This window comes from Hydractinia symbiolongicarpus, chromosome 4 (genome assembly GCF_029227915.1).
Source record: "Hydractinia symbiolongicarpus strain clone_291-10 chromosome 4, HSymV2.1, whole genome shotgun sequence".
NCBI classification, from domain to species: domain Eukaryota; kingdom Metazoa; phylum Cnidaria; class Hydrozoa; order Anthoathecata; family Hydractiniidae; genus Hydractinia; species Hydractinia symbiolongicarpus.
The window spans coordinates 8,330,421-8,348,928 of NC_079878.1; the positions used below are offsets into that span (position 1 = coordinate 8,330,421).

General features: G+C 31.5%; 1 protein-coding gene across 2 annotated transcripts; it reads left to right on the top strand.

Annotated features, from left to right (window-relative positions):
• The first annotated feature begins 418 nt into the window (after nucleotides 1–418).
• LOC130641083 (uncharacterized) lies at nucleotides 419–14,859 on the top strand. 2 transcript variants are annotated; one of them, XM_057447737.1, is made up of 5 exons: nucleotides 419–681; nucleotides 12,591–13,003; nucleotides 13,150–13,275; nucleotides 13,358–13,540; nucleotides 13,789–14,859. In XM_057447737.1, exons 1-5 carry the CDS (start codon nucleotides 669–671, stop codon nucleotides 13,981–13,983), a joined length of 930 nt encoding a protein of 309 aa, XP_057303720.1. In that variant the 5' UTR covers nucleotides 419–668; the 3' UTR covers nucleotides 13,984–14,859. The 2 variants fall into 2 exon arrangements, with proteins under 2 accessions (XP_057303720.1, XP_057303719.1); XM_057447736.1 differs by lacking the exon at nucleotides 419–681 and adding an exon at nucleotides 10,802–12,320.
• The last annotated feature ends 3,649 nt before the right edge of the window (nucleotides 14,860–18,508 follow it).

An 18,508-nucleotide genomic window follows, 5' to 3' on the forward strand; every position in this document is an offset into this window, starting at 1 on the left:
CATTCTAGAGTACCCAGCTAGCTAGCTATCGTACACAGCGCAGCTAGCTGGCTACAAATCATGAATTTCAACGGCAACTTTCAGCACCTGCCCCAAATTAAAGGCCCTTTACCAATATCAGACAATTAAATTGAGCCAGGTGACTGGAATGAAGTCAATAATATTATGACAATTTTGCCTTTATCTACAAAAAAGTTTCTTCAACTTTGTGTCTTTTTTTCGCATGCCATCTCTAAATCATGCGAACGTCGAGTTTGTATCTCATTAAGTTAGGAATTTCCATGGCATTTTTGTATCACGTGACCAGTCTGTACTGTAATAACGATTCAGGGGTCACAAAATCCTGGGGACAAGGTTGGTCCAGATATCCACATTTTAATCAAGTAAAAACATTTTGATTAAGCAAAACACACACATCAGAAGGATTCACCAAGGCTTAGCATATGCTCAATTTGTACCAAGAGCTGATGATGTAAATGAAAAACTTCTATAGGCAGGCATAATCTTGTTAAGTAAAAATGTTGCGACCCGAAAACATCAAAATTGAGAGTAGGAAGTATACATATACACTATTGTTTCCTTCCACGTTGAGCAAACAAATAAACAATTCGTGCCGCCATGTTTGAAATTGCAAAACATGACCTCGTGTTATAAGAAATCAAAGCAATATGGCTACTGCAGGTAATTTGATCTTAAATGTCTTATTACAAAAAAAAATTTATCTCATATTATTCTATTAAATTAAAGTCGTGCGTTATTCTTCTTAAGCCAGAAAAAAATGTTGTAGTAAAATGTCTAAATGTTATAAAAAAACACACTTTGTTATCAGAATAACAAAGTGTGTTTTTGGCATAATTTTTCTCTTTAACTAAAAAAAAGAAAAAGAAAAAAATATGCACACTTTGTAGTTTTCATATTTTTTTCAGTTTCAACTGTCTTAAACACTATCAACTTAACTGTAGATTTACGTAACAACATCGAGTCTTTATACCTTTTTATTGTTTCTTTCTTTACACACAAAAACGTTTTTTCAAGAAAGTGGAGCATGCCTTTTTGCACAAGCACAAAAAAATTACTAAAGAAATTGCTACGTTCTTACTGTAGATACAAGGAAGTTTACTTTAATCTCTTTATCTCTTTTTAAAGTGGATCTTTAAAACGATTTTTTGGTTCAATTTAAAGATGACTTTTCTCGTACACCTTTAAAACTGATTTGTCTAATGCACCCTTTTAGAGTTGTTAGTGCACTTTTTAAGCTGGTGTATATTTAATGTATCTTGAAATATGGACTTTTCAGAAGTTCCTAACCAAAGTTTTGGTATACCTCAAAAGGTGACTATTGCACTACATCTTTGAAATTATTTTCTACTTAAGATATAGCTATACTTTTAACGTGTTTTACTAAGTGCACCCTTTAAATTGTTTTACTGGTGGACCCTTATAGGGAATTTATTTCTTGGCATTAAGATTTTCTTTTGAGCTCTCGCAAGCTTCATTAAAGAGTTTCTCAAACCCGTTGTGACTTTTTCAAACTTGTGACTTTCTTAAACTTGTTGTGAGTTTCTCAAACTAGTTGTGAGTTTCTCAAACTTGTTGTGAGTTTTGAAACTTGTTGTTGAGTTTCTCAAACTTGTTGTGAGTTTTGAAACTTGTTGTGACCTTCTCAAACTTGTTGTGAGTTTCTTAAACTTGTTGTGAGTTTCTCAAACTTGTTGTGAGTTTCTCAAACTTGTTGTGAATTTTGAAACTTGTTGTGAGTTTCTCAAACTTTTTGTTGAGTTTCTCAAACTTGTTGTGAGTTTTGAAACTTTTTGTTGAGTTTCTCAAACTTGTTGTGAGTTTTGAAACTTATTGTGACTTTCTCAAACTTGTTGTGAGTTTTGAAACTCATTGTGACTTTCTCAAACTTGTTGTGACTTTCTCAAACTTGTTGTGAGTTTCTCAAACTTGTTGTGAGTTTCTCAAACTTGTTGTGAGTTTTGAAACTTATTGTGACTTTTTCAAACTTGTTGTGAGTTTTGAAACTTATTGTGACTTTCTCAAACTTGTTGTGAGTTTTGAAACTTGTTCTGAGTTTTGAAACTTGTTGTGAGTTTCTCATACTTGTGTTGAGTTTCTTAAACTTGTTGTGAGCTTCTTAAACTTATTGTAACCTTCTCAAACTTGTTGTTGAGTTTCTCAAACTTGTTGTTGAGTTTCTCAAACTTGTTGTGCATTTCTCAAATTTGTTGTGAGTTTCTTAAACTTGTTGTGAATTTCTCAGACTTGTTGTTACTTTCTCAAACTTGTTATGAGTTTTGAAACTTGTTGTGACCTTCTAAAAATTGTTGTGAGTTTCTTAAACTTGTCGTGAGTTTTGAAACTTGTTGTTGAGTTTCTCAAACTTGTAGTGAGTTTTGTAACTTGTTGTGACCTTCTCAAACTTGTTGTGAGTTTCTTAAACTTGTTGTGAGTTTCTCAAACTTGTTGTGAGTTTCTCAAACTTGTTGTGAATTTTGAAACTTGTTGTGAGTTTCTCAAACTTTTTGTTGAGTTTTGAAACTTGTTGTGACCTTCTCAAAATTGTTGTGAGTTTCTCAAACTTGTTGTGAGTTTTGAAACTTGTTGTTGAGTTTCTCAAACTTGTTGTGAGTTTCTCAAACTTTTTGTTGAGTTTTGAAACTTGTTGTGACCTTCTCAAAATTGTTGTGAGTTTCTCAAACTTGTTGTGAGTTTCTCAAACTTGTTGTTAGTTTCTCAAACTTGTTGTGAGTTTCTCAATCTTTTTGTTGAGTTTCTCAAACTTGTTGTTAGTTTCTCAATCTTTTTGTTGAGTTTCTCAAACTTGTTGTGACTTTCTTAAACTTTTCCTCAGGGTTTTTTTTTATAAAAGGTCTTGGGAACGGTGTTGGTAACATTTTATCCTATTTTTTAAATCGTTTTTAGGTGCTTTGGTGCACTTAAAAATAATTTAGCAACGTACTCAGCATCAAAATTAAAGGTGCCACAGGGGGAGAAGTGGGATGTGTTAGCTAATCTTAAAAGTTGTTTATGTTTGTGGTTCTGTTAATTTTTGAAAATATGTATGGTAGCACAGAGCATTAGTTTGCGCTTTCTAGTAATTTGAATTAAAAAATATGATTTTATTTTCTAGTAAATTGAATTCAAAAATATGATTTTACTTCTTACAATAACAGTCGTAATTTTAAGCATTCCATGTCAAGGCCTGCGGTACTGAGGCAGCCACGCCAGGGATCACCATTATACTCTGAATGATTTAAAAATGAATAATTTAAACCACTTATGTTAATACTCCAGTTCTGTGTGATTCTGACAGATACAGTGGATTTTTTTGTTTACTTTTGCTTACTTTTTGATTGGCAAATGAACTATGTAATGAGGTAATCCAATTTCTTTAGATGCGACTTTTTTTCGCGCGTCGTGACTTATGCACTAAGTTTAGTATTCAAAATGCACTGGTGAATTAACTTTTATAACTTGCTTCCTCTATTTTTTAATACACCTTTACGATAATTCGGGAAAACTAACACTCCATCGCAGCTTATTTAGCGATCGAAGGACGTAAACATCACACTTTTATGAGAGTTTATTAATGAGAAAGCACGTTTTTTCGTGATAACTTTTCTTGCCGCGTTTTGTTTTTAATGAAAAGTACACATAAGTTGTATGTTATTGTTATTAACGTTTCCTGTGAATTCGAAAGAAATTGATACGACGGAAGTTAAAAAACTGGAGAAAACACGCTTTCGTCTCTAGCAAACTCTCATAAAAACACGACTTTTACCTCCTCTTTCCGACATTGTAAAACGATGGAGAGCCGTAGGAACGCATGTACAATTGAATTATTGTAAAGATGTATTACCATTCTTAATCAACAAAGGAATTTTTAAAGACTTTTTTAGAATTGATTTCGTAAATTTTGTTTTGATCTGAACCATTATTTTTTTTCGTATTTTTTTTTTAAAACAAACCTTAAAAACTGTATTCTGTATTTTACAAATTTTTATTAAATTTTTATTTGGCTAGAACAAGTCATGTGATACCATGAGGCACTTGTATTAACTGGAATTTTTTTGCATGTCAACTTAAAGTTACCGTGACGAGTTTTAAAACCACACGGAGCGTGAATGCTTTGTTGTAAATTTTTCGCGTAATTTAACATTTTGCAATTGTTGTTTTCTATGTCGTTTAAGAAGTTTTATCGCCAGCCTTTTTCACAAAATTAACTTGTACATCATAATAGTTACACTAAATTTTAACGTTTCTAAAAGTGATTTTTGCCACGGGTTGGAACAACCAGTTTGTCAAGCCTGTCATCAATTTTGTTATCAAAATTATGAAAAGAAAAACATTTCTTGCTTATTCACCATATTTTACTTGTCGCTCTAAACAAACACTCTAAGAAAAAAAGAAAAACAGTTTTTGACATTCTAGAAGGTGGACTTCTAAAATTTCCTTTGGTGCGTTAGACCTAAATCTTTTGACTGTGAACGTTATGTTGTATATGATAACAATACCCTTTGGATGCATAGCCAGCCTGAAATATATCCAAACTCTTCACAAAATGTCACTTCGATACATGAAACAACATAAATAAAAATAAAAATAATTTTTGTTTAAACACTTGTTTTTGTGACGATTTCTAAAAATCGAAATGTTAGTGGATTGTGCTTAAATCAGAAACCTCTTCTGCAATTTAATATATGAAAATAGGGTGTCTATACTGCAATAATATTCTCCTTAACGCAGTAAGGAAACATAGGGCAGAGAGAGAGTATCGTCAGTGTTTGCTGAAAAAACATGGATATTGTACACGCTGCAACGAAGGGGATTTACAAAATATGTTTTCTTGATGGTTCTTCAACATTTAAAAAATATAATTTTAATTTGCTGGTAGAGTTAAAGTTTTGATTTATGGTCTCGCTGAATAAATAGCTGTCCATCTCTAAATACTTGGCAATCCTACAATGTAATTACCGAACGCACTAACATCTATTGTCTATTAAGAACAATATTTACATGTCTCGTGCTTCGAACGAAAGAATGCTTATCAAATTTGTTTTTCGTCAAGATAAAAGAGGGAAAATCACTGATAAAATGTTCGGCTTTCAACTATTTGTAAGCATAAATATTTCTTTCGCCTTAGCTATATCAGTTTAAACAATAGCAATATTAGAAAATTTGTACAGCCTCTCGATTTTACTAATAAACAAGTTGCCATGTTACACAATAGTGACGTAATGTTAGAGCATTATACCACCCGTGAAAAATGCAGCTGGATTTTTTTAACTACAAAACAACAATGCTTGTTTTTTCCTGCACACGGTTTATCCAAGAATAATCACTTTCCTATAAAGTGACAAGTTCTCGGAAAACCACAACTATTTTATTTTATCTGCAAATTACAAAGATAACTAGGACACTACAAATATTTATTCTCAAAACATTTCTTGATCACATATTTTTCCCAAATAAAATCAACATCTGATTAGTAGCCAGATGAATATTATTAGACAGGGTCGTGGATTTTGGTTACCACCAGGGGTCGCTTTAACAGCAGATTCGCAAGTTTAGTTATTTTAACTAATTTATAAGTAGTTTATTATTAACTTATTGAGGCTGCGCTTTTTAAGGACTCTGAAAGGCTAAGAGAAGGGAACAAATCTACGACTTTGGAACTGTTAACAAGAAAATACAAAAACCCGAAATGTTTTGTCTGCTTTTTCCTGGCCACCTGTTAAGCAATGAGCCTTTACTTCAATAGACATGATGTCATCACAAAATTTGTTTGACTATTGTAAAGCAAATTAAAGATGGTGAAAGTCTTCAATTTTCAACCTCTAAGACGGTATGGTTCACGAACCGAATAGGGTTAAAACAGGGATTTGGATTAATGACTGGAGGTTTTTATAAACATGATTGGACTTACTAGTTGTTTGCAATAAACCGATAGTTTTTAATGAGCAAGAGTGAGTTTGGACGTAGTTATTTATAAACAGAGTTGGACCTACAAATAAGTAATAGTAACTTAGGATGGAAGAAGACAACTTCTATCAGAACTTATCCAAAGATAGCCAAAAACTAAATTACAAAAAGATTTGTTTTTTTTGCGCTAATCTCTTTCTGTTATTGTTTGGTGAAATGTTGTTTGCCCTACCTCTGACGCCACTTATTACTGCTATTTACAGTGCAACAATAATAGTGCGGCAATATAAAAAAGTAGACATTCGTTCAGCTTTAAGGTTGGCATGCTAAGGACAGTTATTTTTAATTTTGGAATGCAAGGTATTTTCCTAAAACGTCATCGTACGAAGTGCAAGTGGAAAAAACACTATAATGGTTGCAAAAACAATAATAAAGAACGAAAGAAAGGAGCGAGGAAAGGTGAAAACCATCACTTCGGCATGTTTTTTAAAAAGAAACAAGTGACTGTCATTTGAAATTTATGTACCAGGCAGACTTCGTAGTATAAAGAAATTGTTTTTATACTTTATTTTTATTTTTCCAAATGCTTAGTAAATTCATCAGCAGCACCACTTATAAATATATTATATTTTTATAAGTAACAATTGAGACCTCTTGATCTTCAGAATTTCAAACAAACAATAATGTTGTGTTGCCACCATCATGCATGTAAGGGGCCGTTCACAATTGTGAGTTTCATGTCAAGGGCCAAATGATTTACCTAAAATGAGGTTTCAAACCAGAATGAAATTTCATTTCAGCCATTTTGACCGACAGAACGACGTTCACTCCGCCCAAACTTATATAAACATATTTGACAAGAAACTTGGTGTAAACGCCTAGTACGGCTAATATAATGCAATTAAAAAAGTCGGAAAGGTAAAAAAAGACTTTTGAATGACCAAAATTAGAACCACGCAGAAAACTAAGCTCTGGATGCAAGAAAAAGTTGTACATTTCCCTTATAAATACAATATAAGTATTATTTTCAGATAAAAAAAAGATACATATTCACACTAGTTGTGTTTTTCAGCATAACGAAAGTTTTTATATGAATAAAGTATCTCTTTAAAACCATTAGGAATAAGATTTGGAAGCGACGTATTACAAAAACTGTGGCGTCCATTAAACCATTTTTGTGGTTTTTTAATGTGGCCAAAACACTTTAGTGTCGGAAAATGTTTTTATAAGCTTATGTGTCGAAATTTAATTGCGAACATCTGGGAAAAAATATTTTTCCATTTATTAAGAAGATTTCAGTCGCGAATAAACAAGATTTCGGTGGTCGGGGAATTTATTTAACCATGCGAGCAGGACTTTTTACGGGTAGGCGAAATAAATTCGAGTCGAGTAAGCGTAATTTTAATTTTCTAAACATCTGATTTTAATCAAGTGGCCATTTATCACAGGCGGCAAAATTTTCTATGAATCTGTGATCAAAGTTACAGTTGAAATCATGCTTAAACGTTTGCACACATGCGGGGATAATAATTTTTATATTGAGAAAAAAGATTAAAACAAGCGAAAATGGAAATTTTGAATTTTTTTTTTTTCTCATCTGTCAACACCTCTGTCATTTTTATTGCACACTAATCATATGTTACATGATACGTCCAAGACTGTATTATTACAAAAAAATTAAATGGATTAGACAAAATATAGTTGGCAGATGCCCTTACAAAATTAGTCAGAGAAAAGTTGTTAAATGTCTCAATTTTCTATTCCTTGATAAAATTATTGGTCCTTGTAAAAGTTTCGTTTGCCAGCTGCTATGAGAAAATGGTAGTGAATATTTCTTTTAAAGTTTTGACAAATATGCGTACAGATATAAAATATAAGTCATCCGCATGTTTACTATGTATATTCACTATCTTTACTCTCACAGAGATTGACTTTACTATAGGCGTTTATGAAGGTGGGCGTTTATTATAACGGGCGTTTACTTGAGGGAGCAGTTTCATATGCAGTTTGTAAGAAATCCTGTAAAATAAAATTAATCACTCTGATATTAGCAAGTATAAAATGAGGGGTGGAAACAAGTTTGAGCAACTCTGTACTTTAGAAAGAAAAATTATTTACGAATTATTCGTTTATTCTTTTTTTTTATTTAAAGGCGAATATATATAGCTAGTTTAAATAAAACCAAATATAATTCGACTAATATAATTACTACTTTAAAATAAAATCAATCTACAAAAAACATGACGTCATTCTCTCTCCTTGTTTATTTTTCCAACCCCAAAAAAAATTCACACTATAGAATTTTTCAAAAATTGTGTGTTAGAGCTGGATTACTTTTTCTTGGGTATATCCCTTTTTACGAAGCCATGAAGTGCAGTTGAAGTTAAGAAAGTTCCAAAACGAAAGTGCTTGTCAGCTGTCCCCCTGGTTGCAATGTCACATAACATAATCATAAAATGTTGTTAAAATTTAAATATTCATTAAACTATATATCCATTGTTCATTAGTTTCTAAAACATGGCCGCAAATAAACAGAATAACGATAAAAAAAACTAAACTGTTTATCTAATTAAATATTTGTAAGTTACCTTACAAGCCACTGGAATATCCAGCCTGAAGTTTCGGTTGTTTTTTTGCCACTTTGACAATAATTTTAACAATAAACAATTTTTTTGTTTGTTTGTTGTTGTTGTTGTTGTAAGAAACCTAATTATCAGAAACAGCCCATTCGCCTATCACAAAAATTGAAAAACTCTTACTAGTTGTAAAAAATTATTTCACACATGCCTTTCATTAATCAATCGCGTTCAAATAGAATTCAGGTATTATCACATGGTATAAGCAAGAAATTAGAGCTATATCGAGTAGGTTATCTTGACCAATCAGAAGACTCCTTTAAAATTGGCTATTTCAGCGGAACACACATCATTTTAGATAATAAATAAAATGCTAAAAAGACATAATACTATCTTTTCTTATGAAAGTCTTTGTTGCTGTGTATTTTTTTATTGAATATCCGTATTATAGTCTCCATCTAAATGGAGAAATTTGTTAAAAAACGTTTGTAGTAAATTGACCTTCGCGTTCAAGATTCTTTTAGTATTTGCCGTCTGATTAATTTCTTAAAAAGAACCTGTATTGTTTTACAGCTAAACAAACGGACGACGCATATTTATATGTGATAGCTAGTCGGTAGCCTGTGAATACATCCACGGGTTCGTCGTTGTTTATTTACCGCATTTTCTGTGTTTCGCTACTGCTGTTACCATTTTGCGTGACAGACAGACGTTTACGAGTATTATAATATAGATAATAAAAACTCTTTCTTACAAACCAAAAAAAAGGGAAAAAACATAAGTTATCAAACATTTTGTTTACCAAATTATTTTTATCGAATGGAGTTAAACGAATGGAGTTAAACTTGCACCGCATAATCTTTAAAAATGTTCAGTATAAGATATTTGCCTTATACGTAAGGTAAAAAGCGTCCTTAACCAAATATATTTTGATATAATGACGTCAATATAAGTATTTTGCATTCCCACACCGTCTCTCAAGAAATCACATGCCTTCATTTTTCCAAAAAAAACATATTTGTTCTTACGGTTGCAGTTATTTTGTCTTCTATAAATCTTTTCCTTTTTTAACATGCTAAAACACAGAAAATATAAAAATACCGATAACTTAGTGTTATCTTAGACATTTAGCTACAAACAAAATACTCCTTTGTTCACGAAGATTGATTGGAAATTTTATGTGTGACTCTTTTGATATTTCCTTAAGGCAAAAAAAAGCAAACAAACAAACAATCAATAAAACCAACAAAAACTAAAGTAAACAAAAAAGTACAGTGCACAAAATTCCCCAAACAGTTACGAATCTAGGTCAAGCTACATTGTTGGACAAAATTGTTGAGAAAAACTTAGCAAACACTTAAGCCACGTCTCCGCATAAAAGGAACCGAATTGCAGATCAACTCACGACACACCGGACAGCGCTCCAACTCGCCGTCAACATTTAACTAGGGAGGGCGAGGCCGAGGAAAATAGATACTCTCTGAAGATAGTTGTTGCGAATGTTACAGACGAAAACAGAATTGGTTTTGATTTAAATTCACTAAACAGAGCTGCACCTTTTACGCAACTATGATAAAACAGAAATAGTTTTGGAATTGATAAATACATGATTATGACTCAACACATTTTTCACGTGTTTATTTTTTGTTATCTTGTTATTATTATTTGTTTACAAAAAATTGAGATGTTTTTGATCAGTTTAATAATTAATCTTCCTCGCTCGAAAACACTTTATTTCTTCTTCTGTAGCGATACACAACAACCCAATGCTGATTAATTGACAAAAATTTTTCCCCTCAAACGGTAAATATTTAAAAAATTATATATATGGTTATTGCAGAAATAAAGTTTATTCAAAAATATTTCCATGAAAAATAAATGTGAAAAAAAAATGACAAACTCATTAAAGCACTACATTTGAAAATTGTTCCTTATCTCTTACTGCTTAGACCTAATCAATTTAACTTGGTCAATTTGACCCCCCATTTTACGGTCTGACAGGTCAAATTCTATTGCCCAGATTAGATTTGGTAGCCACACAAATTCATTGATCTTGTTTTCAGTCATGTTAATATAAATTAAATTGGATGCATGTATATTTTTGTGGTAGATATTATGCGTATATTTATTTACAGTAAACGAAATATTTTTTGTTGAGAAAACCGTTGAATAGTAAAAGGTTTCTATTATACCACTTTAAGCTAAACTCTTACATCTTTGAAATATAAAAAAATAGGAACTCGTAGCCAAAAATTGATATCAATATTTATGTCTTCTTTTTCATAACTATTTTTTAATTATAATCTTTAAATTATTGTTATAAGAATCAGAATTCCTGGGTATTGATAAAGAAAGAAATTTACATGTTGTTAAACACATACTCAGTAAAGATTGAAGTTTCTAAAAAAATGTAGATATAAAACTAGTTTTAAAACGTCCTAACTATATTCTACGTAAGAACAGTTTAAAAACACTCAAGGATTGCTTTAATATTGCATAAAACGTGCTTGCCTCTGAAAAATTAAGTCATGTTCCCATGTAAACGAATTTGGTCAGCTCGATGGACTCCACTGTAGAAGTAAGATGGTTTCCTACTTTTTGTCATTTGATTCAGTTGATTCAACCATTTTTGTAAAAAGATGAAAGAAGGGATACTATAAAATAACAAACACTTTTTTCTCCGTTCTCTTCACTAAAAATAATTTAAGTTTAAATCTCGATATCTCTAAAGTAATTTTTGCCTAATACACCTCTAAGTTTTAGGCTAAAAAACATTTATGAATATTTAGAGGAAACTAAAATCTTAATGTTTTGAGTATATTGAGCTTTCAAGCGTTGTTGTTTTTGTTCTTTAAAATAAATTGTTGAGATTTATAAAAGCAGAACAACGAAGAAGAAAAGCAACTTTATCATACAAATTCGGAAGTAAACCTTAAAAAGCAAAACCAAACACCCTTTCAAGTGAAGTAGATTTGAATAGTGTGCTTTTTATGCAATAAGCTTTAATAAAGCTTTACCTTTTAGGTTCAAGAGTCTGGAACTCGATAAAGGTGTTTGATAATTTTTTACGTCTTCCCAGTTTGTTATTTTATGACAAAAACAGCACTATTTGATAGGAAATGTATCTGGCTTTCAGAAAATATGTACCTTTATATACTTTTATATCGCAGTTTAAGATATACATACAGTATTCTTAATATGGCTAATAGGTGCTTCGAACATCCTTAAATAAATATGTCGAAGAAAATTGCAAAGTAATAATTGCATACTAAATAAACAAACCAAAAAATAATTTTCATATAAATATGACTAACATATTAGAGAACAAACCCTGAACTTTCATTTTCAACATTCTTTTCTAAAACAAATATTTGTAAGTCACCCTGCAACCCGTTGGGATGTCCAATCTACGGTTTCGATTATTAAGTTTTTACATACACTGGAACTTTTAGTTTTATAATAGGAATAACATCTGTCTTGAACGTTTTGTAATAAATAAATTATCATAAATTGTGTACAAATAACCTTTTGTTTACAAAAACCAATCGTATTTCGCAGCGTACAAAAATTCCTAGAAGGTTAGTAACCCGAGACTGATTGAAGAATCCTCGCTCAACAAAGCTGCTTTTCTCTTGACTGACGAAAAAGCTATTTTATGACGTAAAATGAGGATATTTTGCCAGGTACTGGGACATTCCACACTGCCGTGGTCTACCTATAAATACTGCCTGAAAAAATATAAAAGGTAGTCTGAAGTTAAAGCAAACTAGGGAGACATTGGACAACAAAACATGGCTACTTTTACACTGCAAAACCTGAGTAAGTAATGTAAACAGAGATAAGAGCTCTCATAAGACGAGAGACAGCTTTGGCTAATATGCAGAACACTTGCAAGCAATGTCGACATTTTCTTAATGAAAAATGACATTTTCAAAAACAAACTTTTCAATCAGAATGAGTTTTATCCATTAGAACTTTAACTTTCGCTTATTATTCTTCACTTAAACAGCTTTCTGCTGGATTTTTACAGATCTATGCTCAGTATGTTTCTTCACTTATGTTACATAGAAAAAATCTACTTTGTTTCAGGCATTGCATTAAATGTGATATTTGTCACGCTACTTGTCATAGTGGTGATTCACTATGAAACAAGAGGCGATAGCAGAAAACTAAAGTTTCCTCAAAGATATCAGTTTCTTTACTCTGGTTCTAAAAAAATTAACAATGGGAGATCAAAATCTATTTCGACGAAGAGAGGCATTATGCCTATGTCAACTTCAACGACAACCATCTCCCAAAATTCATCAAATTCTACGTTATCAGGATTCGATATAACTAAGAAAAGTACAAAAAACATGGCGTCGTTTATAACAGCATCATCAGGATGTTCAAACTGTGTCACGGCTGAGGAAGATTTTTTCCAATTTTCAACATTCTTACAAGGAACAAACCTGAAAGGAAATCAACTAAAGAATAATATCGAGGTTTTGCGATGTTATTTTGTAAGTATCTGGACTTATATTTCTCTTTCATAAATTTATTATAATATCTATGATCGGGAGTATGCTCGCTTTTATGCATCTGTTTCGTAATAATTGTTGAAGTTTCTTACAAATTGCCTTAAATGATTTCAAATTTGCTTTTTTAGGCTGACCTTTTACCTGATAATAAGTTGGACGATAAAAGCACAGCTGCTTGTAGTAACCACGATGGAACAACTTTTACGTTTTTGAATCAAGTCATATTCAAGAGTATGAAAAATTATAACAATAACGTAAGTTGTTTGAACGTTAGAAGGAATAATTTTCTTTTATCTAATAAGTTTATTTTCTATTTTATTTTAATTTGGTTTGTAGGACACGGTTTCGTTATCCCAAATGTCACAACTTCTGCAGCAATTCATTCCAAGTTTAATTCTCATGGAAGCATACGAAAAAGATGTATTGAAGAAGAAAGCAAGAGTTGCATTTCCAGAACGAATATCTAAAATAAAAAAAGGAGTGATTAAATTTGCAACAGATATGCGTGTTATAAGAAAGGTTAGTGCAGAAACAGTTACCATTTTTATGTGACGGCTTAACTTTATTCTACTTTTAAAATTCATTATTTTTCGTCAAAAGTAACTAACTAACTGCCAAATGCTTTGTTTAGAAAAGTTGTTGAAATAATTCTATATTTTAAATTCCTTCAAATCTCTCAAAAGATATGTTATTATTAATCTAAAATTCTACTAATTATCTTGCTGTTTAAATATAAATTGGATTTTTTTATGATTTGCCTCCTTTAGAATCTGCTGCAATGTCAATGTATCTACAACCCACTTTACGAGAAACCACTTGGCCGCACTGTTTTGGAATTTAATAATCCAATCTTTAACACCACGAGCATAGTAGAAAGAGAATTAACAGTCATGAAGCAGTTGGAGATGACTTTTCAGTTAATAAAAGAGGTCCTTGGACATCGCCGACGTTGTTTGCGCTGAAGGAGTCCCCTAAATATAAATAGCTATATGCATATTTGCACAGGATAAAAAATTTATTAAAAATTTTAAATGAAGTTACTTATAACAATGTAATGCGCTAGTTTTCTAAACAAGATCATACCTCCACATTCTCCGTGGGTTACCTGGTTAATAAAGTTTTAAAGCGGTAGATAATAAAATTGCAGAATGCTGTATTTATTTATTTATTTATACAAATTTCAATGATGAACATAATTTCTTTCTTTGGCAATCTTGTTACGACGACTATATATTAGTACTTCTTTTGTATTTATTTATTTTTGATTTTTTTCTTCCATGTTAAGTATTATTTTGTGATGTTTATTATCGTTTGTCAGCCTTGGTCTCACAGCGTTTTATACTTCCAAATTAAAGAAGACAAACAGAAGTGGGCAGGTGATAGAATGTCCGCAGGAAAGAAGATTAAGAAAAGCTTACAATTCTGTGCATGTTTGAAATATTTTATCTTATGTAAAAATTGCTTATGAATTTTAAACAGGAGAATGTTTTCAACTCCATGTACAGCCTGATCAGAGCAATTATTGAATTAATTTTTTAACAGCCTGCTAAAAATAAACTTAGGCTGTAACGATTCTGTTGAGTGAGTAACCAAAGTCTGAAAAATCTGGAAATCTGGAAAGCATATTTGTTAAGCTGAAATGTCGTTTTGTGTCTGAATATCTCATCAAACACTGTAGCTAGTGAACCAGCTCTGTAGGTATCATTCTGGTACAGACAAAATATTTAGACTAGAAATAACGTTTGCAATAAATTTTGAATATATTGTTATTTCTTTAATGCTGTTTATTAATTATTATATTCTTGGTGTTATAAAATTATTTTTAATGCTTTATGAAATTTGTTTTTAGTGCTTTTTTACCTTTAAGCTACCATTATTTCCAATAATGCGCAACACCGATCTATACAGATGCGTTTTCAAGATCGCTAAGTCAATCAGAATGTGCAAAATCTTACATAAAAATACCTCATAACCTCAAGCGGACTTAACATTTTAAGTTATTTGTTAAAACAATGTTAAACTGCTGTCGCAAGACGTGAATTGACCAACTTTAACTTCTTCTTTAAGAACCAAAAGTTACTGTCAACGCTAAAGAGATAATTTGATCAGGTTAGCATTCTCTTTGGTATATATTCTTGTCATCATTCTGGAAAAATTCGAAATGCTAAATTTTACGATTGATCACAATATTAGCCAGACTGAAGAAACAGCTTTTAATTACCAAAAAATAGCGATTAGAGGACATCAAAATGAAGTAATCCAGGTGTTTCGAATTTTTCGGTATTGTTCCGAATTCAAGGGTAGTGTAAAGTTTACGAGCCACAATCCTCCATAATATTTGTCTATCAAAGTTTAAGAGATGAGACTAATCCACCTTTGTTTACATTGCTGTCAGGAGGTTTCAATAACGCGCCATGTAATGAAAAAACAGTGCCAAAGTAAACACTATAGCGGTGTCAACACGAATCAATGACACACGTGCACGTTGAATCAAAAACAGTGCATAAAGTTAAATGTTAAGAGAATGCATAGGTAATTATAATAGGGTAATTATTATATTGTGACAGAGCAAAATGCTTAGTGAAGTTTAGAGTCGATTTTCTCTTATCAGTTTGAACCAAGCTTGCATAGATCGTGTACACTGTGGTAATGTTTTTACCGTAGTATGTATTAGACATCGAATAAACAGCTTCTTCGATTTTTTAGGCGGGTATAATCAATTTCTCATCTACCGTAAAATCCCGAGCAAAAGCCCACCTGGATATAAGCTCACTCTGGTTACAACGTGTAATCCAATCCAGTATTAAATATGGCGTGGGATTAGCTCTTATAAGATCGCTTTGTTTTATCGATGGAAATGGCAACAGTGTTATTGTTTTGCACATAATACACTCTTTCGCTTGCATCTTATTTAATCTTGTATTGGAAAGAAGCTTGCAATTCGTTCCATTCATTCGACAGATGCAGAGTAAATATACTTGATTTGCCATTTTATTCCCTATTTTTTCTTAAGAATTTCCCTATTATATCTCTAGTAAAATCTTTCCCAGTCAAGCTTTCTTTCTCCAACTTGTTTTTTTCGTTAAGCTTATTCACCTATAGTAAAAATTCATATGAAAAATATTATCTTAAGAGTAAAATTTATACCTCTAAATTTATTTATATGTCTCTGACATACTTTTGGTCATAGCTATAAAGGCACATTTTATTGTGAATGTTTATTTGAACCATCACTTTAGCAGGAGTTCTTCAGTAACAACTCATTAGAAGAATGAAAATCTGATCATGCAAATCTGAATCGTTTGGTACTTAGTCTTAATAAAATGATCGGAGTGTTTTTTGGCAGAAGTGAACTAGATTTTTAATGCATTAAAATCGATGTACAAGCCCATTCGATTTATTGACACTTGCATAATTTTATTATGCATCCGCCTCAAATATGTTTTAACTGTAAGGGTTTCATGTTCCATGTTGCATTTCTTTTTTTGTAGTTGTTCCCTTTTTTGCAACTAAGCTGTTTGAAATTTAAGTATTTTTAATACAAAACACAAATTAACAGACGGTTAGCAATTGAGAAAAAAAATTAAAATGATTTAATTACAGCGGAGATGGTTAAGCGATAGGGTATTCAGCTTGTTATCATATGGTTTTAGGTTCAAGTTCCCACTTCGCGCGCTTTAAACACAGTGTTCTTAGTTCATTAATAGCCATCTACTGATTGCTAACCGGCTTGTGTGACAGGCAAGCACGGTAGAGCAGCAAGTTAGAGCAATGCTTTACGTATCTTTGTTTGTAATGTAATATATAGTTCTAGTCGGAGGTAGGAAGAGTCAGCCATTAAGATGGAATTCCAAAGGATATTGAAACTCACTAACATGTTGTCTTTTTTAATTTGCTTATTTTTATTACTTGGTAAGGAAATGGAATTAAAATAGCATTTGAAATAAATCAAAATTTTATAGAGTGAATTTTTTAATAAAAAAGTGTGTGCTGAAAAATTCTTGGATTGTCTAAAATCTTCAATTTTGTGTTCCCCCAAATTTGAATTCGATTTCGCATACCTCTGAACACAAAAAATAGAAAATCATTAATTTTTTTTTTCAGTTTCTTAACCCCTTAGAATGCGTCTCCCTTCTAAAAATGTGGCCAAAAAAGTCGAGTTACCGTTGATGCTAAACAACAGACTTAGATAGTTCGTGATTGGTACCTTTTGGCAACTCAATTCATCCCTTTAAGCTTTTCATAACAACAATACTTCATAGCAACAATACTTCTCAGGAGATAGAGACCAGCTGTATCATTGTTTTTCAAAAATTTTGTCTGTATAACTAGGTGTTTCTCGCGCTAATGATTAATTTTGTTTGCATTAAATTTTTGTATGTAAATGTAGCTACCGCTTTTTATTTTTTTAATTAATATTACATGAAAATACTGCTGATTGTAAAGCAACTAAGTTTACGAAAGTTACATATAAGTTGTACGAAAAACTGTCGAGTTTAGACATGCTGCACACACAATGCGGCTTCTTAGATTCACCTCAAAACTGCTTTATACGTTTTCTCAAAATGAGCGAAGTGCTTTTACGGCGATGCCACCGTTTCTTAACAAACTACTGTAAAATGATAATTTGATTAGGGAGCATTTGCCTACCTACCGATATCTTTTCTGTGGACAGTAAAGAGTTTGATAGGCGGGGAACTAATTTTTTCGTATAGGAAGTTGATGTCGACACAGCATAATTTTTATCGGTAAACAGAAAATCACGTCACGTGACACTACCTCATCCAGGGACATTCTTTGTACATACCAATAAAGCAGAAATTGAATTTAATATTATGTGAAAGTATTGTGCGAAGTTTAAGTTTAAACAGTCATTTATATACTATCGAGAATATGATCTCCTTTAGCATGCCCTTCCAAGATGGTACTTATTTTTCATTGCATTATCAGTTTCGCATTAGCTGGTATATTCCTTCTAACTTTTCACAGTTAAAATGCTTTGTAGTGTTTACAAAGTTTAAAATATTTTTATGTCACCTTCCACTTAATTAAAGTGGAAAAATTTAAACACAAAACAAAAAATATCACGATATCTTTTCTTTCATAAATTTTATTGTTACATTTTTTAATTAACAACATATTGTAAAACAATGTCAGGGACATATAAGCGAAAGTATGATTAGCAGGTAAACGTCAAAAGTTGTAAAATAGATGCAAACCATATTTTGTTTGATTTGGACCTTATGAAGTTAAAATAAAGTTTTCTAGGTCATGTTTGTATCAAATTGCTTATAAAAAAGTTGTAGTCAACTTAATTAATAATTTTAATCAGCAATATCCTATCCTACTAGTCCAAAACTTAACTTTGGCATTCTCTTTATTATGACATACACGATGTTTTACTTATCTTGAAGGTAGTTAAAACACTGAAGGATTACTCAAACTGTCATTTTTAACATTAAAAAAACACGTCTTTTTTTTCTGATA